This window comes from Lycorma delicatula, chromosome 9 (genome assembly GCF_047948215.1).
Source record: "Lycorma delicatula isolate Av1 chromosome 9, ASM4794821v1, whole genome shotgun sequence".
Taxonomy (NCBI): domain Eukaryota; kingdom Metazoa; phylum Arthropoda; class Insecta; order Hemiptera; family Fulgoridae; genus Lycorma; species Lycorma delicatula.
In genome coordinates, this window is record NC_134463.1 from 4,523,166 (window position 1) to 4,546,856 (window position 23,691).

The window sequence follows — 23,691 nt, forward strand, 5'->3', positions numbered from 1 at the left end:
TGGTCACTTTATGTATACGATCTACATACACTCTGGTAGAAAACAGCTATGATTTGACGTCAGACCACTCACCCTTATACTTACAGTGAGTACGATGGTGTTGAAGAAGAAAAGGAGACCTATCCTGCATATGAATCAAACAGACTGGGTCTCTTATCCAGACTGGATCGAGGAGAAACTGATCCATTTCCACTTGATACCCCCTGAGGATATTGACTACACAACATACTTTCTAATGCCGGTCATGCAGGAAGGTGCATGGTGATCTACACCAGAGGAAGTACAACTGACCAGAGACAATACCTATCCAAAAGAAGTGGTACATCTAATTGGCTCAAAACGGTGTCTCAGACAAAACTGGCAGCGATTCAGGAAGCCAGAAGGCAGACACTTCTTAATAGGGCTGTGCAGAGGTTAAGGAGGTTGTTGAAGGCTAACAGAGATGAAACATTCAAGGAATACATTGGAAATCTTTCTAACCTGAGTAGAGATGGATGCACCTAATGGAAAGCTACGAAGGGGCTATAATGATCCACAACTATGCTACCTGCACTACAGGAACCAACTAGATCATGTGTAAGGAATGACAAAGGGAAAGCTGATCTATTTGCTTCACATTTAGGCAAAAACTTTCCAACTTCACAATGAAGAGGGTCCTAATGATGAGGATATTAAAGACTTTTTAGAGAGCCCAATGCCAGTCAGCTTTCTGATTAGATTGGTCTCAACAAGGAAGTTGCTGAAGTTAATCAACCAGGGAAAGCAACTAAAGAAAGCCCCAGTTTTGATTTAGTGATGCATGACGCACAAAATGCTTGTCATGCTACCCCGTAAAGGCACTGCATACATTAAGGATCTCTTTTAACAGATCCTGCAAACATCTTACTTTCCAGCAGAATGGAAAGTATCACAGGTGGAAATGATCTGGAAACCAGGGAAGCCTGCACACAAGGTTTCTTCTTACAGGCCCATTACTCATCATATCTAAATTATCTGAAAAGCTGTTACTTTGCAGGCTTAGGCCAGTTTTGGAGGATGAGGAGATAATTCCGGACCAACAATTTGGGTTCAGGTACAGCCACTCCACCATCAAACAACCCCATAGAGTCATCAAGGTCATCAGTGAGTGGATGTGGTCACTATCTGGAGGAAAGAAAATTCTGCTCAGTGGCATTCTCAGATATCCAACAGACTTTTGATAAGGTTTGGTTGCCTGGCTTGCTTTATCAATTAAAATTAAAACTTCCTCAACCCTACTACCCTGTCTTACAGAAATATTCTCTCAGGTAATGATGAGAATAAAAATTCTTTGACATTACGTCAGGTTCCCTCAGAGGTCTGTACTAGGTCCTGCATTATATTCAATATTCACTATACCTAGGACTTCACCTAGATCAGCGTTTGACCTGGAAATGTCACGTGAAGATGTAAAGAAAACAACTGAACGAGAAGTATAGGGTATTGCATTGGCTGTATGGAGGAACTCACACCTCACGTTGTCCAATAAAGTTCTGATTTACAAAGTTATTCTATGACCAATCTGGACTTATGGCACGGATTTGTGGAGAACAGCAAGTAATAGTAAGGTAAATATCATACAATGCTTCCAAAACAAGGTAAAGAGAACAATTGCAGAGGCACCATGGTTTACATGGAATGATGAAATTCATGAATATCGGAGCTTCTGAAAATTTGTCAGGTTGTGAGACAGTGCAGTGTTAAATACTAACAACAACTAGAAAATCACGTTAACCAGTTAGCAATCAATCTGCTTGATAACAGCAGGAACATCCGAATGTTGAAACGTCTCTATGTGCTTGACTTGGGCTTGCTTGGGGCTGTGAATGACAGTTTGCAGTTACTATCACCAAATGTAGTGATATTATTTTTATTTACTTTATTTATTTATTTTTTTTTTTTGTTTATATCTACAAATCGTTTTGCTGTTTGTTTGACTAGCTGTCGCTTGATTATTAGTTTGTTTTTTTTTTTTATTGACTATTTATTTGTTTACTGTTTTTATTTGTTAATATTTTGTTTTTGTGCACTATGAAGTATTGCCAGAAATATCTTTTCTAATGAACTTTTACTGCTTACTGATAACTATTATTATGAGTTGACTTATTATGGGAGTTCCTTAAGAACCCCTTTTCATGTGCATATTATCAAAAGATTTACTTATGGTTCCACTTAAGGAGCTGATTGTAAATATACTGGTTGTGGAACAAAAAAAAAGCTTTTTATAATTTATGTTATTTTGTTTCATGCTGTATCAGTTGCCATGAATACTCATGGTCATAAGGTATGAATATCAACTGTTCATAAGTCATGATGATATTTATTTGTAAAAATGGAAAAAGACATCATAATAATTTATTAATTATTAATTAAAAATAATAATAATAATTTATTATGATTATATTTTTTTCTTAGCAAAAAAGTTATAATTTTCTGATAGGTTATATTTTGTCATTCAATACCCATTTTTAAATTTAGATTTATATAATATTTTAGTTTTGTTTATTTTTAAATCAATATAACTAGAGATATAGGAAATTATGGAAATCCGTGCATTCTAACATTATTCATCACATAGTAATATGATAATGTGATATAATAAAACTGTTTATGAAACAAATGAATGCTATGAAATTTTCAGGTTTTTTTTGTGTTGTTTATAATGTGTAAATCATATTGCGTTTAATGATTGATGAAAAATAAATTTTAATAACAATCTTAAAGTTTTATTTATTTAAAGTGTGATATTATGGCTAGTGAAATTTGGTAGTTTAAATACTTTAAGTTTATAATTCAGTTCATTTCACATGATTTATAGTTAAACAGGAATAATAAGAATTAATAAAATGATCCAATTCTTGAAAGATAATCATCATAAATAACAGAGATGTACATATGATACAAAGACAGTCCTTCAGACTGCATAATATGGATATTGATTTTTAGTAAATTAAATAATAATAATAATAAACAAGTTTTAATAGTTACATAATATTCCAAAAAGGTTTTTATGAATATATGTGTTGGTATGTGCAGTGAGAATTACCAGCAAATCTGATTAGCCTGAAGAGGAGAAATGTAATGTCTGGAGGGAGAGATACTGTAATTCCTTATAGTGAGTGGCTTATAATCAACATTGCCAGGCTCAAACACTTTTGCAAAATTTTCAAACTATTATTATTTAAATATTCCATTTAAAAATAACATAAAGATCAAAATAGACACAAAAATCTTAAAATGAAAAAGAAATTAGACAAATAGGTAACTGAAAATAGTTTAACACAATTAATATATAAATAAATTTCAATTAAAATATTTGTCTTCAGTATGGAAAACAATCAGTCAATAAATTAATGAATAACTACTGAATTATAATACATCATTTTTAAAGAAAGAAAACAGCCGCAGGTTTCATTAATTACGATTAACATTTTTTTCAATACCTACCTTTTCTGTTAAAGAATCTTATCTTTTTTTACAAACTTACTGACATATGATTGCAATTTACGAAAATGATGATAATTATAAAACATTACACTGCTTTCAAAACAATAATTAAAATGAAGAAAAAAAAATAAGTAACTGTGAATAACTTTAATGTTTTTTTTGAGGAAAACATGCCATGTTTTCCATCATCCATAATCGGTAAAGGTATAATTTAAATAAGGTAATGGCTAGATAAAAAAATAACAAACAAATGAAATAATTTTATAAGCATAAAATTTTTTTAACATGAATATTTTTCCGAGAAGTGATACAAGAGTATCATACTACAAGGAAATTCCTATAATTCAGATGAATTTTATTCGCCCTTATCCTGCATAATGCCATTTTCTAACCATCTATCCCTTGCACTCTTTACATATTACATGTAAAAAAACATTCTTGGAACCTTTTTCAGAACTGTGCACCCTAAACTCTTCTAGTCTATTAATCCAAATTTTGTAATAAAATATCTGTCCAATGTATCTTATATATTGAAGAGCCAAAATTAACTTCGACCAAATTTCTACAAGATTTCCATGTTCTAAATTTATTTTTAGAATTAAAAATTTAGTTTCAAATCTGTTACACTGAAATACCTATGAATAAATGTAGGAGAATTAATGTCAATAAATGCACAGATAAAAAATAGTTGGTTTCATTTTAGATAAGATTAAACTATTCAATTTATTCATTTTGTTATTGAAATGTAGCTTGTACACATGTTTTTTGCATTCAGAAGAAAAAATCTGAGAATATATTTATATTCTACAGTCTATTTATTTATTAATACAATAAGCTCAGTTAATTGTGGCAATTTGAACCAAGCCCTAAAAAAACAAAAAGAAAACTGAAAAATAATTTTTCCAGCAAATTTTATTTATTATTCCTAAATAAGCAATTAAATAGGCAGTAGGAAGTGATACATTTCACTCCATAAAAGTAAGGATTTAAAATCAGTGGTACAGAAAATACTAAATTCTATTCAGTGGTAAAAATGTTATGACATAATTAAAACACCAGTGTTCGAAAAATCAAACAAACTTCAATGAATGCATGCTTTAACAGTTAAAATATTTAATGTTATAATATTTAAAACACATTATTTTTATTTTTTATTTTTTTGGAATGGGAACACATGAGCTTTGAGTTTTTGTGGTAAATTAATCATCAAATAAGAACAAAAGAAGATACAATGTTTTACAGGTTGAATCCCACAAAATGCATGCTTTAAGGGACATCCTGACCCCATAGGAAAAGACACTCTCCATGTGATGGGTGTCGGTCACTATGCCATGTCACCCCCTCTGTAGCTAGCTCTTATGGGCTTTACCAGAGGTAATGTTCAGTACCTCAGCAATAACATCATTGAGTCAAGCCTAAGCCAGGATGCCACCAATGCGAATGCCACAAGCAATGTTCCCATCATTGTACTACTAACTAACATAAACTCCAAACCTAAACACATCTAGTCAAGTCTCAAACAAGACTGAATGATTCCTAAGTACAAAGGAACTGAACTCTATCTAACTGAAAAGTAAAAATGAGTTCGACACACAATGAATCATAAAACGCAACACAAAAATACTAACAAAACGTACCAATAACAATAAATAATGTAACATAATACAACCAATGAAAAACAAAAAAAAGAAAAAAATCTGTAACCAAACGGAAACAAAATAAGAATAAACCAAAGAGCAACACAAAGAAGTAAAGTTCAAGAGAACATAACACTGCTTCAACGATCCTTTCTTTCACCAAATATACAATAAAACGTTCTATGATCACCCATTTGACCTGGCTTTTCCAATTCATGGAGCTCAAGTATCGACCCGATAATATCAAGCCGACAAATGGTCTCTGTGCACATTAAGTCATACCTAGCACATTCATATATCACATAATATATGATGGTTTCACGACAGCGAGAACCAAGATTGCTTCCTGTGAAATTATATGGTACTCACCTGTTACCGTTAGCAATATAAGGCATTGAGCCCGTAGCAAAATTATCCCAATAGCTTCTAAATTTTAGCCTATCCTCCCAAACAGGCACCGCATATAGCATAATTGCCTCGCAGATGCCCTTATGCAAGATACTCATAGTCTTAAAATTAAGACCCCAATCAGGATTGACTACACGTTGAATTCTGAAGAAGACATTGCAGGTCTTCCCCAAGACGTACTGAAGGTGCTTCTTAAACTGAAATTTCTCATCAAGAAACACCTTGAGGTACTTTTGAACCTTAACATATCCAATACACTGGCCTGACATAGATATGCGGACTCGCTGCCTCACAACCAAACGGCCTTTGAGGAGCATCATCGTGGTCTTCTCCGAGCTAAACGTCATCGTATGTTGATGATCCCAAAGCTCAAGTATCCTGCATGCTTGAGTGGTTTGGAATTCAATCTCCCTCCGTGAACCTCCTTCGACCAGCAGAAGCCCATCATCAGCATAAGCCACGATGCGACAACTGCTGGGCAACCTCAGCCGCAGAAATGAATCAAACTCCACCACCCATAATAACAGACCCAACACCCTGCCCTGCGGACAACCCTTGGACAGTGTCTTCCTCACTTCATGGCTGTCATTGCGGAGAAGCACATCCCGATGACTGAAGTCCTGCAACTCACTCACAGTAAAATCTATCTTCTGTAATTGGTGTATAGCAGAAGGCCACTATAGGTTATTAAATGCCCCAGAAATGTCCAGGAAAATTCCCAGGAAATATTCCTCCTGACTGGAGGTTACCACATTCATTATACAAAGTATGGTGTCCTCAGTACCATTACCGGAGCTTTAAGGGACAGAATTTTAAACCTAAAACGATAAAAAGTTTTTAGCTAATATGAATTTAGTTCATATGTAGACAATGATTTTATAAAATACTTTGTAAACCATTTGTTATAAATGCCAATATATTTTGAATTTTAAAGAGAAATGCTCAAGTAACTATTAAAAAAAAATAAAAAAGTGCATTTTGATTGTTATACAGTCATTATCAGTAAATGTAGGGGAATAAACAAAAAAAAAAAAATATATATATATATAAATACAAAAACAACACTTAAAAAAAGAAAAAAGCTAAATAAAAAATAATAAAACCAATTAGTAAAATAATAATAATTACACAAAATTTTGCAAAAAAAATATAAACATAAATTCTAATAAACGTTAACTAAAGAGTAATACAATCTTAAATCTGACGATCCAGTTCAAAAGTGAAAGGTTAATCTATATATCTAGTCTATATTCCTTAAACTTCCACTTAAACTGACCTCCTTGACCACTTACACTCTGCTTATATTCGGTAACGTAAGATAACAAGGGAAAATTACTAGAAATTCAACCATTATAAAAATATCTTTTGTTAAACAAGATTTGGAAACAAAAATTTTTTAAATACTATAAAAAAAGCATTACGCATTTATGTTTCCAAATTTTTTAATATACAAGATAAATAAATTTATGATGATTGAAAATCTATTGGTTTTAAGATATAATTTCATCTTATTCTAATTTATCAAAGGAAATTAGGTGGCTAATTTCAGTAAAAGTTTATCTGGAATAAATTTATTCTAAGCTGACATTTTACTTCAACTTAGACTGCCCAAAGTTAAGATTATACTACTTTTTTAATTAATCATTTATTTTTGTATATTATTTTTTATAATTTATTTATTTATTTTATAAATATGGATAAAAATAAATATGTTTTATTATTATATAAATATATTATATACATATTTTCTTTAAATGCTGTGTTTTTGCTTTATTCATTTTTTTACTTTTATTTTTTTACATTTTCTATTTATATTTATTTAGTTTTACTAATTCCTCTCTATATTTATTGATAATGAAATGAAGACTGAAAAAGTTAATCTAACTTTTAATTTTAATTTTTGCAAACTGTCCTTAAGTGATTCCTTTTATTACTTTATTTCGGCAGCTGTTTTATGGTTCATCCATTATAATAGATAAATTAATATAAATTTATTAATTTGGAACTAGAAGTCTTGTAAAGGGCTAATCAAGAATAATACTTTTAATTTATTTAAAATCTAAACAATTTTTTTATAATAAAAAAAAAGCCTAAGTCTAATAAAATGAAAATAAGTTAGAAATAAAAGCTACACAAAAGATGAAGAAAATCTAATAGCACTAAAGAATCTGCAAAAAAAATAATGAAGGATTAAAAAAAAACAGGTAATTAAGAAGGAATGGATTATTAAAGAAAAGTTTTCATAGAAATCAACAATTTAAATTATATTAAAATAATTAAATAATTTGATAAAATTGTCTTGCCACATTCTGATTCGGGTTAAATTTTATCAGTAATAAATTTTAACTAAAATAAAAAATATATTATTAAATTACTATAATTTTAATTAGTATTTTTTATTAACATTTATTATTATAAAATTAACAACTAAATAAATTTCTTATGATCAAATAAGTACTAATTAATTTATAAACTGATTTGCTTACCTTAAATGACTACAGCAGAAGCATCCAGAAAGCAGCAAAAACAGAAAAAAAATACAAAATTCACTTAATTTGCAATTATAAAGCAATCTATCACTAATATCTAAAGACTAATCCAATTGGCATTTAAGTTGCAAACTAATCTAAACTAATTGTACTTAATTCACAAATAACAAAAATATTGCAGTAGACATACTGTTTTTATGCAGCATGCAATTATAACAATCAACACCATTAGTCTGAATTTATGACTAATTAGAAATTGAAAACTTTAATAGTTCTGAAATGTTTAAAAAAAAAAAAAATAGTATTAAACATAAATAATTACAAAATTAAATGTTCTTTTTTTTCAAATCATGATGTTTCAATTTTGCAAATGCTTAAAAAGATATATGACTTTTCTGACAACTGAAAATGAAAAGAATGACTATAGAAGCAACTGCAGTATTAGGAATAATTTAAAAATTATAAAAAAATTAAAAACTGAACAAAAAGTAAAAAATATTTTTTCTTTAAATTTTGTCTACAGAATTGACTCACTGAATTCAGTGCCAAACTATTAATAACTCCCAACAAGTTATAGTCTTTTAATTTGGAACCAATTTCAAAAAGTTAAATCTAAACTGAAAAGTACTATTTTTTATTTTTTAAGTTATTTTTTACAATGGTTTTATTTTTCAGTTTTTAAAGTAAATTCTTTTTATACATTTAGTTTTGCTTAAAATATAGATAGACTTATTAAAATGCAGCTTAAATGAAAACAAACTGTTAGTAAGAAGTATTAAAATAAGAAACGCATAGTTTTTGTAAAATTAAGATGAGTATAGAGATACAATGTAAGGAGTTTTCTACCAAGTGATTTAAGGTTCTCTATTATGTATAATATTTATTTACCATGGGTTTCAGACTAATTTTCTTACATTTCCATGAGAATTTCATCAGAATCATTATAAAAAAATCACAGAAACTGATATACAGTAAAATCTTATTTGCGCCTCCCATATTCGCGATTTCTGTATTCGCGTAATAAGGGAGGCGCAAATAATTTACGGTGCAATAAATTTATTTACGGTGCAATATTTTACTTTGTCTTTTCTATATTCGCGGGTAAAATTTTCCATATTCGAGTACATTACAATATGTAGTGACAATAAAATAAAAATATTAAAAGATTTAATGGCGCAGGTAGAATGTGAACATGAAAATGTAGAAGGTACGATCCCTGGAAAATAGTTAAATGTTAAAACGCTTACCGAAGGCATTAAACTATCCTGCATTCCAGTTTTTTATAGATGCTGATCCATCTTTGAATAGAAGCTTAATCTTTAGGCGCAAAATTGAAGATGACATGCAAGAATACAAGAATAAACAGAACGTCACACGGATTTAAAAACAAGGGCGAACAAACAAAGGGATTTAATTAAAGATTTTTGTATATGCAATCTAAAATACTGTAGGTTGGTTTTGTAAATTTCCTTTACAGTAATTTTAGTTTTAGTGTACGTAGTACTGTAATGCTGTTTTCTTGACTTTTTAAGGCGATTACGAAGGTACGATTTGAACATTTAATACCGTTTTTTTAATACAGTTCATAATGAGTTTTTATACGAACAGTTCGGTAAGTATTTACGAGTAAATGAGGAAATATCCTGTATTTTGTTAAATATTTTTTGTGCAGTGTTCCTATGTACAGTACTAATTTAGTGCTTATAATTAATGTTGCCATCTGTGTTTCATCAATAACATCGCCCTAAGTAAGTACGCATGATTTGTTTCATTTTACATACAACCTAACCATTCTTCCTTAAATGAGATTAGTTCCGTTCTATATTTTCGGTTTTCTGTATTCCCGGTATTTTTAAGGTCTCTAATCCCCGCGAATAAGGAGATTTTACTGTACTTATTGAAGAGTGTGGCCTGAAGATAATTAATATATATATACATATTCATTTACTTACATATACGTAGATTGTACCAAGAAACTTCTTTTTTTTTAATTTATAAATTTATTTAAAAAAAGGATTTTTGATCATTTTATTGAAACTAGATTTACATTACAAAAGATATCTAAACAAATATTTACTTTTTGATTCTATAGATCTCAGAATATGTAAGTGTATGGCAATAAAGCCTACAATAAAGTACAACAAGCTCCAAAAACCTGTTGTAGGCAACATTAAAATGCATGTATTTCATTAAAATGCAAAGTGCAGAAGTTTCGTAGGATGATAATTCTTCCAGGGAAAGAGATGTGAATCACTTTTCACGCATTACTATAATCTTTTTTGTTTTGTATATTCTTTTTGGGTTTTATGATGCTTTTTTAAGCCTTTTTTTTGTTGTTGTGGGTTAAAGTATTTTATTTTTTATTAGTAGGAACAGGAAAGTTCCAGCCATTACCAGTTCAAGTGATTTATTATGTTAGCTACAAGCTTTGTAAGTTTTGTGTTTTTGTCAAAGTTTATTTCTAATTGGAAAGTCGATTAAAAAAGCTCCTAACCTGATGTTTGTAACAGTTAAAGAATATGGTACATTTTCTAGTAATTTCTTAAAAAATGGCCGTTTAAGAAAATGAAATATATATCCAGAAAAGGTTTCAAACAGCAAAACATCATTAAAATTGGCTTAGCAGAATTCTAGAAATGGCTGTATTTTTAAAAATCTTAGCCTTTTTAAAATTTTCTTTAATTTTGGCAGGATGTTTATATGTAAATCATAGAAAAAGCTTAACTGATCAAGCTAAAATTATAACTGTAGCTTCTATTATATTACCTGGTGGTGTTAAATAACTAGGTCACAAAAGAAACACTAAGGCTCAGGGTTAAGTTTAGATCTAAACCGAAATTTTTTTTTCTTAAAAACATTACCTTCTCATCTAAAAACAGTAAAAATACATAAAAAGCAAAAATATTTACTGAAAAAGTATTTCTTTTAATCTAAAAATAATAGAAATAAAAATAAAGAGAAAAAATATTGCTAAAAACAATGGATTTTAATTAATTGGTGATTGGTTGAATAGTTCACATGGTATACCAAAACTCAAAGGGTAAATACCTAAGTAGAATAAGTACAAAATTAAAGAAATTGGAAAATTTTGGTAATCGAAAATAATATTTCCGTTGGGTTATCAAAATCTTTCAAGTTCTTTACTCTTGCACTTATTATTTAACTTAAAAATTTACCCTTTAAGTTTTCATTATAACATGTGAAATAATTATAAATTTCCTAATTTCTCTTCATGAAAATTCTTAATGTTTCAGTATTACTAGATTTAGTCATTTTTATTTTTATATTCTTTAGATCAGAAGAAAATGTTTTTCTCTTAATTTTTATTTCGATCAATTTTAGATTAGAAAAAGTTTTTTAGAGTAAATTTTTTTGCTCTTTGTTATTATGTAATAGGATATGGTGACTTACACCAATGTACAAGTTAATAGTTAATGTTGTTTCTGTTGATATATTGTTAACATTTGAATGGAATGATAGATTATACCTGTTTGATGATTTTGACATTGAAAAGAAAAGGTTAATCAGCCAGACATTACATTCAAACAATCAGGTCAGTATAAAATGATATTTTATGTAACATACTCCCTTAAATCATATATTTGATGATACAAACATCTTTAATTGTAATTAAATCAGACTAATGGAGATTAAAAATTGGTACAAAATCTATGTATAGTGAATTTCTACAAACTAATTTTATTAGATCACAATTATCTACTTACCTAATAGTAGATGTCAATATTTAGTTTTTAGTTATTAGCTAATCTTAATGCTAAAGCAATGTCTTTAAAAGTTAATGTATAACAAAGACAATTTATGGTAAAAGATAATTTTCAATTGCAAACTAGGCTATATTTAGCGCATATATTTTTATAACGCATATCAAATGTTTCATAAAATAAACATTAGAAATACTATGAGAAGCTAAAAATATATTACATTCTTGCACTACTAACTACAAATTATAATGTAGTTTGGAAAATTATGTATACATATATATAAACTTGTTCAGTATATTTAATATTGAATTAGTAGCCATGTTTCAATGGATTTAAAACCAAGCTTGGATTAAGGATTATAGAAATAACTTATTATATACAGGAAATGTTTTATTAATGGTTTAACAAGTGCTGATGCCATGTTAATTGATTGAAGTAAAGCGAGAATTTGGATCTGAAGAATATTAGTAGTGGTGGAATAAAAAAATATATATTAAATGGAACAATAAAATTATATTAAGACTGAAAAAGGAATCAGTTGTACATTGTAATAGCTCTAATATGTTTTTTATATAACCTGAAGTATAATCGCTTGTGTATGATTTATATTTTTGTTTTTCAAGATCTCTATAGAAGCTCTATCCCTTCCATGTTTAAAACAATTAAGTACAGAATAATTCTATTGTAGTATCATATACACCTGTATTTTGTCTTATGTTCATGCAGAATGAACAAAGGCCTGAAAGAGGCCATAAGCAATCCACTGGGTGGGACTGTTTGTTTTTCACTGCAATTCTACTAGGAATCCTTATCCTTTCTCGACCATCCCTCATTTTTCTATCCATGATCCCTTCTACATCATTTTAGATTTTATGAACTTTACCTCTCTTAATGTCCATGCTAAGAATATAAAGGACTTATTAACCTGGTTCATACTCAGTGTGATCTGATTGTGAATAGTCAACTGTGAATTTGTCTGAAAACAGATTTCCTGTCCAATGATTTCACAATTACCGTAGTACTTATTATATAAATCTGGATATCATAAATACTAATAAAAAGATGCATCTTTAGTTATAAAGAGATCAAACTAGTTGATGGCAAAGAAAATATTACTTTTTAAATTACTGGACTAGTACAAATCTAGATATAGTTTCATTTGATTAGCATGCAAGAATTTTTATTTAAACCAGCTGCATGCATCCAATTCATGATTTGCAACAAATATTGTATACAATTATCATTCTATATTTTTGTTTTAATGTCAAAACTGTAAAAAATTCTTTAATTAAGTAATACATTAGAAAGTGGTTTAGTCAAGTTCAGAAAAATACAATTCTGTTCCAGAAATACAAGGGAAAACTGAGATTTAAGTGGTTTTACGATTGTACTCACTATGGCAACATATTTCAAAGGCAAACAAACAATCATGGCTAACTCACTCAAATGCAAGTATGTTGTGATACTTATATTCTCTCCTTGAAAAAATAATAAGTTATTTATTATTAAAATTGATTTATGTTTTTAATTTTTTTAAATGCATGTTAATTGCTGTAACTATAACATTATAAGTGAATGTGAACTAACATAACATGTAGAATTAAATATTTTCTTATTAATCACCAAATCCACACCACTGTAGTAGATTTTCTTTCATAAAAACTCATTTTGTTTCACAGGAAATTGTTGTACTTTTAACAGTTTACTTCATCACTTGTTTACAAGATACAAATATTTTCAGTATTAATAATGATAATTTATTGAAAGGTATAATGGCAATAAATACATTATTTATCAAAATTCATGCACTTAGCCAACATATAAAAGCTCAGTGATATCTAATTTTTGCATCTTTTCATAGGATCTGAATAGGTAATCAAGCAGTTGATAAGAAAAAAAGTTTGTTGTGGCAAGTCTACCATATGCTGATCTGTTATTTACTCAAACATTTTCTGTTTAATAAAAACCTTTCAAATTAAAAATTTAAGCCAGCTGATGTAAAGTTTTATATATTGCATACCATAATTGAAACTATAAATAGTGGTATACAATTACATGCATAACTCAATACTTTAGCAAGCAAGAAATTATGCAATAAAATTAAATAAAAGACAATAACTTAATAAATCATAATTAGATAAAAAAACAATATTTATATATATAAACTGCTTTATTTAAATACTTGAATGTATAAAAACATACCTCAAGGAATTGATTTACCGTAGTATCAACTACCATAAGAGGACGATGAATGAGATGAACTACTCCATTACGAACAGGAATATTTCCTTTAACAATTTCTGCTAAAACAACTCCATTTGCATGACTCTGATCACCCACAATCGTGTGACTCTTCACATATGCTGCAATTAATGAAATACAAATTAATAAATAAAAATAATATTCTACCAAAAAAAATAAGTTTGAATGAACCAAATTAAATTACAAGTTGCATTAACAGATTAATTCTTGTAAAAATCAAATGACTAAATTAAATATCATAAGACCCATATTAATAAAACTAGTTACACCGCTCAGTAAAAATAATTAAATGGATCACAAAATGGGGAAAGCATAATTTCATTTTAGCAAATGTCATCACAAAGTTTTCATGACATTTTCATGTCTGCAACTACTAAAATAGTAGTTGTATATAAAATAGTAGTGTATATATATGTGTGTGTATATATATATATATGATTTTAAATGTTGTTGAAGGGTCTACGAGGTTAAGTAAAATATAATAGGACAAGAAATAGGTGATGGATAAAAAACATAATAAGAAGTTTGAAAGGAGATAAAAATCATGAAGCAGATGATGATAAAAGACAAAAATAAAGAACAGTTAGAAGAATCAATAGCTGAAAATGTAAGAGTGATTTTCTACAACATTCAGAATGCATTTTATTTACTTTAAGTACTGTTATAAAACTATTCTTATAACTATATTGCAATTGTTTCCAGTATAAAACTATTAACATAGGATGAATATATACTGTAATAGGATGAACCATTGAATTGTACTATTGAATTTCATAAAGTTGAATTATACCAAGTGACAATTATCTATGTAGACATGTTACACCACTATATAAAAACTATTGTTTTAATTACTTCATAGTTAATCATTTACAAAGCACCACTTTTATTAATTATTAACACTTGACAAACTTACTGTAGACCTCCTTGACAAAGTATCTCTGCCTTTCATTCAGAAGTTTCAGGATTCAAATCCTGGTCAAGCATGGCATTTTTCACATGCTACAAAATTTCCATTTCTTATTCCCGTGCACAGCTTTGAGCTTGTGCAATGAATAAGTAATAATCTTTTTTCTTTTATCAATTGTTTAACTTTTTCTTTTCTACTCCTCTTAAATCTTTAAATTTCAATATATTTATTACATTTCCAACTTCTGTGTTACAAATATATTTATATAGCCTAATTCTTGTCGTTCATGATAATGCAATGCAGTATGGCTTTCCATCCGATGAAGTAAAACCATAATTTAAATAACTGTAATTGAACAATCTTGACTTTTTACCAATCAGTTCACTGGATGTAGATTGATCAGTTCATTTTTTCACAAATTTAACCATTTGGCATAAGAATCTAATTGAATAAAACTTACACCTTTTTTTGCACACTAAAAACATTGAAACGTCAATTATTATTATTTTCAATGAAACTACACTTAAAACTTAATAAAGGAATGCTTAAAAACTTACACTTACGCTTTACAAAAGCTTAAAAAAAACTTAAATTTTACATTTTCAAAATTTAAATAAAGAAACCAGACGCACGCTTCACATTCTAAACTAAACTGATGTTCTGCAATTTCTAATAGCCCTTTTATACTGCTGACGGTACAATGTGTTCAAACATATCATATGCATGTTCAAACATGATGATCTCATTGCGAATATTATCTAAGCAAACAAAATTACAAGGAGCATGTACACATCAAGTTGGAACCTGTAAATTGCTCACGTTTGTACACTTCGCACATGCATATTCATATCCATTGCTATCAATGTAGCTAAATAGTCTTAACTATAGGTTGTTTGAGTTGTGGTTGCGGGGGGGGGGGGGTCATGAAATATTCATTATATATATTTTTTTTACTTTTTTGGGGTCATGGGGCTAAAACGATTGAGAATCACTGCTATAGAAAGTCAAACATGATGAACACTGTATCTGTTCAGTCAGGTTCTAACATTTAGATGAAAATAATGAAAGTGATTCACTGCTATCTAAACAAGTAATGAAATATCAGCATCTACAATTCAAATTTAAAAATTGAATTTTTTGCGTATTTCAAATCATAAAATTTGAAGATGTCTTACAGGCGAAAGACTTTTTTTTTATCATTTTTTGTATTTTTAAAAAATAAAAAACAAATTTTTTTGCATTTTCAATTAATAAAATCTGAGATGTCTTTCAGCCTAAAGCACTAGTAATTTTTTTTTTTGTTTTTCATATTTTTAAAAATTAAAATAAAGAATTTTTTTGCATTTTTCAATTAAAAAAATCTTAAGATATCTTATAGCCAAAAGCACTAGAGGTTTTTTTATTGTTATTCGTATTTTTAAAAATTAGAATACGGAATTTTTTCATTTTTTAATTCATAAAATCTGAAGATGTCTTACTGTTGAAAGTGCTAGAAGTATTTTATTGTTTTTCTTAATGAAATGCCTGAATCTGAAATGATTCGTTTAATTTCCACGATCAAAACCCTGAATTAAGTTTGATATTTAGAACATGAAGGTAAATTGTTATGACATTAATGAGCTTCAAATTACTCCTGTCATTATATATTAGATAATATTTTTGTAAGTGAAATTAGTAAGCCTGTTTTTCGTAATGCATACCTCATTTTCTAACTTACCCTTTTTCCCCCCTTTTTTAGAATTCCTGGTAGGGAAGAGAGTTATTAGATAGTTCCAAAGAAATGAAAAAGAAGGTAGACCCTCCTGACTAAGCACGAATAAAAAATAAAATTTTTTTGTTAAAAGATGGTAAAATAAAATGAAGCTTAAAAAATGAGTAATGATGGGTATGCAAAATGGACAGCTGAGACAGAAAAATGTTTCATAATAGAACAAATGTGTCTTCCTGTATTGTATTGCATCTGAGAAAAACGTAAAAGCATAAGTTCCTTTCTTCCTCATAATAAACCCAAAATTACAGGTAAAAAAAGATATTCAAATTATTTTTACAGATATACGATTAAAACGTAAAAACCTGGATTCTTAGTTTTCCCCAAATGTTTTATTAAAATAATAATTTGCAACAATGTATAATATGAAAAAAAATGGTATAAATTTCTATTCCTGCCTGAATTATGAAAATTGGCTGTTAGAATGTTATAAAAAGAAAGTGTTTAAAAAAGTGCCTATCTCTGTAATGGAGTAGTACCCCTTGTGATGGACTAGTACTGGTTCAAATCCTGGTTAGGTGTGGCACTTTTCATATGCTGCAAAATTCCATTTGCATATTCTCATGTACAGCTTCAAAAGCTTCTGTGGTTGGAATTAATTCATTTCTAAAAAATAAATAAATGAATTCTAATTTTGATACTTTAAAAATTTTCTTTTGGCATTGACTGATATTTTTTATTTAAAGTTGTTTTAAGCAATTCTTTTTTTAAATCAAAATAAATAAAATTTCATTTTAACAATTTAAATAATCTATACTTACTTTTAGTTCCTTTGTTATCAGTCTCAGTTTTGAAAGATATAGTGACTTTGAGCATATCAGTGAAGGCAAGAGTTTCAAATTCCATATCATTTGGTGTAGGATTAGTAAATAAAACTTTGTTTGGAATAATGTGACCATCAATAACTTTGGCATCAATTTTTTCGGGTCTTGGTGGTGGCTAGAATCATAAAAATAAAATAAAAAATTTAACACAAAAATGGATTAAATTACTGTTTAAAAATTTTTCTATAATTGTAATTTCATAGGAACATTAAGTTCCAATGTTCTTGTAATTAACAAGCAGTAAATAATGTAAAGATATGAACATTATGTTATTATTTACACTTCAAATAAATTTAATCTGAAGTAAATTTGGCTCATTAATATTCCCAATTTCATTGTAACGTGAAAAATGCGTTGGTTAAAATAGCTTTTAAATAAAAAGATTTCTTTTCTACATTAATGAGTAAAAATATCATTAAAAAAATAATGGTGCATAACATACATACAAAATGTAGATGAATTCAAAACTTAAATTATTTAAAGCTGAGCACTTTTTAAAAGAATACTTGAAAAGAAGAAAATATTGCTTCAAGTAATAAGAAAAGAATGTTGTTCATGAAACCTTACAACATAAAAGGCTTAATCTAATTAAAAGATAATTTTCCATTTTCTAAATTGAAACTGATACCGTTTCACACATAATAATAATAATAATAATAATAATAATAATAATTTGCAACAACATATACTTTATAATAACATTTATAAAAATGAAAAATATAATGTAGGATAGGATATAAAAACTCTAAGTGAAGTGTAAAAATATAAAAACTAGAGATTAAGTGGCTTTCTAACTTTATAAGCACAGCTTCTATAACCCTTTTTAAAAACATTTCTCTCCATAAAACTTGAAATCATGTAACACATCTTGACTAGAGGGTGTTTTATAAAAAGAATTATTAAATAATGAAATGTAAAGCATTAAAAGCTGATTTAAATAATACTACAAAATTCATTCTTGCATAGTTGATACTGCTAATACAACTTATTCTTTGTAAATTGCATTATAAGACAATATAATCATTGGTGGATGCAATATATTTTAGGTATGATTTTGGACAATAAAAATTATTTGTTAAAAAACCGTAGTTTAAATTTGTTTTTAAATTTTTGTTAAAAGAAATCATAATTATATTGATAAAGAAAGGTAAGGAAGTTGATAGCAAGTGAAAAACTACATATCTTCCATGTTATATTTTCTTATACATCTAGTTTATATAATCAGAATGTGGAGTAATGTTACTATTGAAAGGAAAATGAACTGGGTATAGTTCATTATTCTCATCATTACATCTTTTCATTACCAGTTTGGCTTTCTTTTCTGAAAAATCAACATTTGAAAATCTAATTAGCCTTTTCATCCAAGGATGGCAAATTTTAATCCAAGTCATGACAGTTTTTGATTTCAATGGAAGGGAATAGATTTCACCAGCACTAACAAATTGTTTATTAACAAGGTTAACCATCAGAGATGATACAGATTTGCAATAGCTATCTAACATAGTAACTGTTCAAAATTTCAAAACAATAATCATAACATACAATTCAAGATTTGCAATAGCTATCTAACATAGTAACTGTTCAAAATTTCAAAACAATAATCATAACATACAATTCAAAGATTTTTTCTTCATTTAACATTTATTTAATTTTGAAATATTTTCCAAAGATATTAAAAATATTTATGCAACTGCAAGTAAAGAGATTTTGTGCTTTCTAAACAATCATGTTGCTTTTTATGAAAGTAATGATGTTTACAATAGGGCCAGTCCCTGTGATAAAAATGGTGAGATGCTTTAGACTAAACATCACCTGCATTTCTGGGGGCATGGTGTGATGATAAGAATTATTATTAGCTCAATGAAAAATGACTTCTCTTTTTTTTCATTTTCTGTTTTATCTGTGGTACGCCACTAATTTTTTCTGAGCAAGGATATTCAGTTTTCATCATGTTAAGTTGATGAGTGTTGGATTTATGGCAATGGAGACTAATGCATGTTCTAAAAGGTTAAATGAAATATAAGTCTTACATCAATTCCATTGTCAGAAAATATATAAATTTTTTTGTTCAAAATTATTACATGTTATGATTAATTAAACTAGACACTGAAAATTTTTCTTTATATATAAAAAAAATCTCTCACAAATAGTACTCTGTACAACTCTGAATAGAAAGTTAGTATGATATGAAGTATTAAAATTATATTTTTTCTGGCATTTTTAATGACTGCCAAGATTAGGTTACAATAATAAAAATGGTTCATGCTCAGATTTATTCTTAATAGTCAATATAAAAATGACAGTAAGAAAAAAAAAACAAACAAACATATAAAACAGATGAAACCCAAACCTACTTTTTTATAGAGGGTGTTATCAGCTCAGTGAATAATTGAGCTGATTACTGATAAATACAAATGTTAAAAATAAAACTGAAAGCTAAAAATAATAAAAAAAATATGACCCAATAAATTTATGATTCTGTAATTATTTTATATGATTATTTGGAAATAATCTTAACAGTCCTGGTTACTTTAAAAGTGTAAATAAAAATAAAAAACATTTGAATACCTGAAAACCTTCATCAACTGGAATGAAGAATGTATGTCGTCCTTCTGCTTTAAATACATCAGCTTTACCATTCAACTGAACTCTATGTCTGAAAGATCTAAAAAAATAAAAATAAAAATTAATATAAATAAATAAACTGATAAATAAAGAAAAAAAATATATTTTATATGATTAAATTATCTCAATATACCACAAAACAAAATTGATATACCTTTACATTCCATATCATGCAAAAACAAAATATACAAGTAAATCTGATCATAAATCTTTAATAATTCTATTTTTTTTATTAATTTAATTTTTTTTAAATAAACTGAACCAACTCAGTAAGTATTTAACTTACATAAAAATGCTTTCAATAATTTATGGCATCTGAAAAACTGCAAGAGTGATGAAAGTGTTTTTGACGTAAACAGAAAATGGGTAATAAAAGTTTAGGTTGGTTTGTCATCAAAGATAATTATTAAAGCTTTATATATTTTTTTTCTTTAACATGGTAAATTTTATATAAAATGTAGTAACTGAATTTTTTTCCCTAAAATTTGAGATACCAGAATGCATTTGATCTCTCTGCCAAAGACAAAAGTAGTTTTTTATTACAGTGTATTACCTAACTATACAAAAGTTATGAATATGGTACGTGTAGATGAGCAGCAATCTCAGCTTTCATTTTTAATGGGCACAATATTTAAACAGACTATCAAAAAAAGTTTTTAGAATAACTTACACAACTATAAAACTTTGTTCTTAAAACATTTTTAACAATTTTTTTTATATAATTTACTACTAAAATTACAGAACATTGAAATTGAACTATTGTGAAAAGACAGGAAACAGCTTCATGCTTGATTTGATAAGTTTAAAACAGTACTTATCTAGTGTATTCCCTGGGTTTCCACAACTAGTGTTCACATAAGTTTTAATAAAAACTAAAAAGCATCTAAAACGCAGTTGATTTAATCAGAAAATTTATCATTATTAGTTCAATATTAGATAGGATAAAGTTCAAATTTAGTAACTGAACATTTTATGTTATTCTGGTACTTCACAAATGATATAAATTATTCCCATATGAAGCACAGGACAGTAAAGTAAAGATGCTGGAGTGCCATTCTAATGTGTTAGGTCAGAAATTATGCACTGAACCAGATAATAATTTCTTACATTCTTTAAAATTCTTGTACAAAAATGAACAGTGGTTGAGTGTAGTTTTGGTGTTATTCCATCTACTTTTTTGGTATACAAATGTTATATCAGATTTTTCATATTTAAAAATAATTTTAATACTATTTATAAATACTGTGCCATAAAAAAAAGGAATATAAAAAAAAACATATATTAAGTGTACAAGTACTTATAATTCTGATATTTGAATTTTTGTTAAAAGAAATCATGATTATATTGATAAAAAAAGGTAAGGAAGTTGATAGCAAGTAAAAAACTACATATTTTCCCATGTTATATTTTCTTATACATCTAAAAAAATTATAAAATGTTAATAAATTTTAAGATGAATAAAATTGCGATGATATTATAATAACTATTATTATTAAATAAAGAGAATTGTTTTATACAAACCTCACTCTGTGTGTATCCAAATTAAGATGTTCAGACTGATTTATAAATTGGTAAGCATCAGGATTATTAATTTCTATATCTGGACTGGTTGATCGAACTGGTTCCAATACACCATCAATTATATGGAGTACCTTTACAAAACAAACCATGAAATTACTGACTCACAAATTTTTTTTGCTAGAATAATTAAACGATAAATACTTATAAAGTACATAAGTAAGTATAATGGTGTTAGAATAAAGGACAGAATCTAATTTTACATTTATATCTACCATGTTCAGATACTAATTATAATTCAAAGTGCCCAATTGATAAATAAATAACAAATTCATATAATATAATTCACTGTACACTTGATCTTTATTTAAAAATGTTGATATAAACTTCTTTTTTATCATGATACTGAAAAATAAAACGCACAATATTCTTACTGAAAAAATACAACTTTGAACATAACAAGAACTTTAACATTATTAAACATATTTACACATATAAACAAGTTATTTATATTTATTTATATATGTTGTATAAATGATACAATTAACTCAAGAAATCAAAAACATAGAAATAGAACAAAGAAATGAAAGTGGATTAAATTATTTTTAACTCTTTTTTTCTCTCAGCCAGATTCAGAAGTCTTGCTGAATTAATTATTGAACTACGTATTTCCAAATATCTAGCACTTTTGGGGATGGGTGAAAGAGTTCCTTAAGAATGTTTATTGTTCTCAGATCGTTCTTGGAAACCTCAAGTTTGTTGCAGCATACATTTGATTTGGTCAATACAAAATCATTAAGCAGTAATGGTAAAAGGTACCCTAATCTCTTAAGGGGTTGTGGTTAGGATGATACTGTCTAATCTTTAGGAACTGATTTTGGATTTTGTTTTTTTGTTCTATAGAATACTTTGCAGCACTCCTTTGGCTAGGTGTTGGTTTGTGGTCATTTTATGGGTATATCATCTCAAAGGTTTAATTACCATATTATACAACTAGGATTAGGTTCTCTTGAACTGCCTGTAGCTAGATTAAAAATTACTAGCACATAATACTATTAATATGCTGCTTTTGCCAGCTATATTAGTTTCATGTGAAATATTTAAAAGAAAATTAGATGTGTGGTTTGTGAAAAATCCATCTGATTAAATCATTAGACTGTGATAAAAATATTATATTTTAAGTGAAATATCTTTGCGTGTATTTGTATGAAAACTATAAACCATTAATGTATTTTTGTGAATTTTGTCATATTCTTTTTCAACTAACTATTGGCAAATGAACAAAATGTATTATTATTATCCCTTCTTATTATTTATTTTTTTCTTTAGTCTAGCTAACATTTTTTCTACATAGATGATCTATGAATTTTTGATAGATGTCCACTGGATATATGCTACAGATGTAGAGACCCATAGAATTAGTGTACCTTAATATTTCAAGAGTAATTCTCCCTAAGGATGTGTTCTAGTACTTTGTTTCCCATCGAGTGGCTTTTACAAAAAGTGCATCTGAAAGTTTCCAGGATTCTCTGAGGAAATGACAGGTCTAACATTCAAAATTGGCAAAGGTTTGGGTGATGATCGCTGAAGTTATGAAAAAAATAAAATTTTTGAGGTCAGTTAGACTTCTATCTAAATTTTAATTTATTTTTCTATTCATTTAATGAATATGGTTTAATCTTGATGTCCCCAAAGCCTTTAGATTTGATCAACTTGATTTGATGTAATCACCTGGCTCTAACCTAGTCAAAATGCTTAACAGAATTACTCTGCCAATATGCAACCAATGATAGCAACCTTATCAGTTTGAAGCCACCAAACCAGCTTGAGCTTACCTGAACTGGAAAGCAGAAGCTTTCCAGTCTTTTTGTCTAAAAAATCAAAACTCAGGTTTACTTCTATGTGTTCAAACCTCAATCAGATGACACAGTAAGTGTTATGACATTACCTCCATATCACTAGAACATTGTCACTAGATGCTAACAAACAATCTGATTGCATCTGATCCATGGATCTATAGCCTGAGCCATGTGCTCTTCAGATTTAGTCCCCTGAATGGACCTAAG

General features: G+C 28.0%; 1 protein-coding gene across 1 annotated transcript in view; it reads right to left on the minus strand.

Moving 5' to 3' along the window:
• Fas1 (fasciclin 1 Fas1 domain-containing) overlaps window positions 1–23,691 on the minus strand; it is a gene marked incomplete at its 5' end in the record, with an annotated part of 86,108 nt that overhangs the window by 54,519 nt on the left and 7,898 nt on the right. Inside the window, 4 exons of the mRNA XM_075375609.1 lie at window positions 13,924–14,084; window positions 17,420–17,597; window positions 20,051–20,147; window positions 21,629–21,759. Coding sequence (XP_075231724.1) covers window positions 13,924–14,084; window positions 17,420–17,597; window positions 20,051–20,147; window positions 21,629–21,759 — 567 coding nt within the window. The remainder of the gene's footprint in view (window positions 1–13,923; window positions 14,085–17,419; window positions 17,598–20,050; window positions 20,148–21,628; window positions 21,760–23,691) is intronic.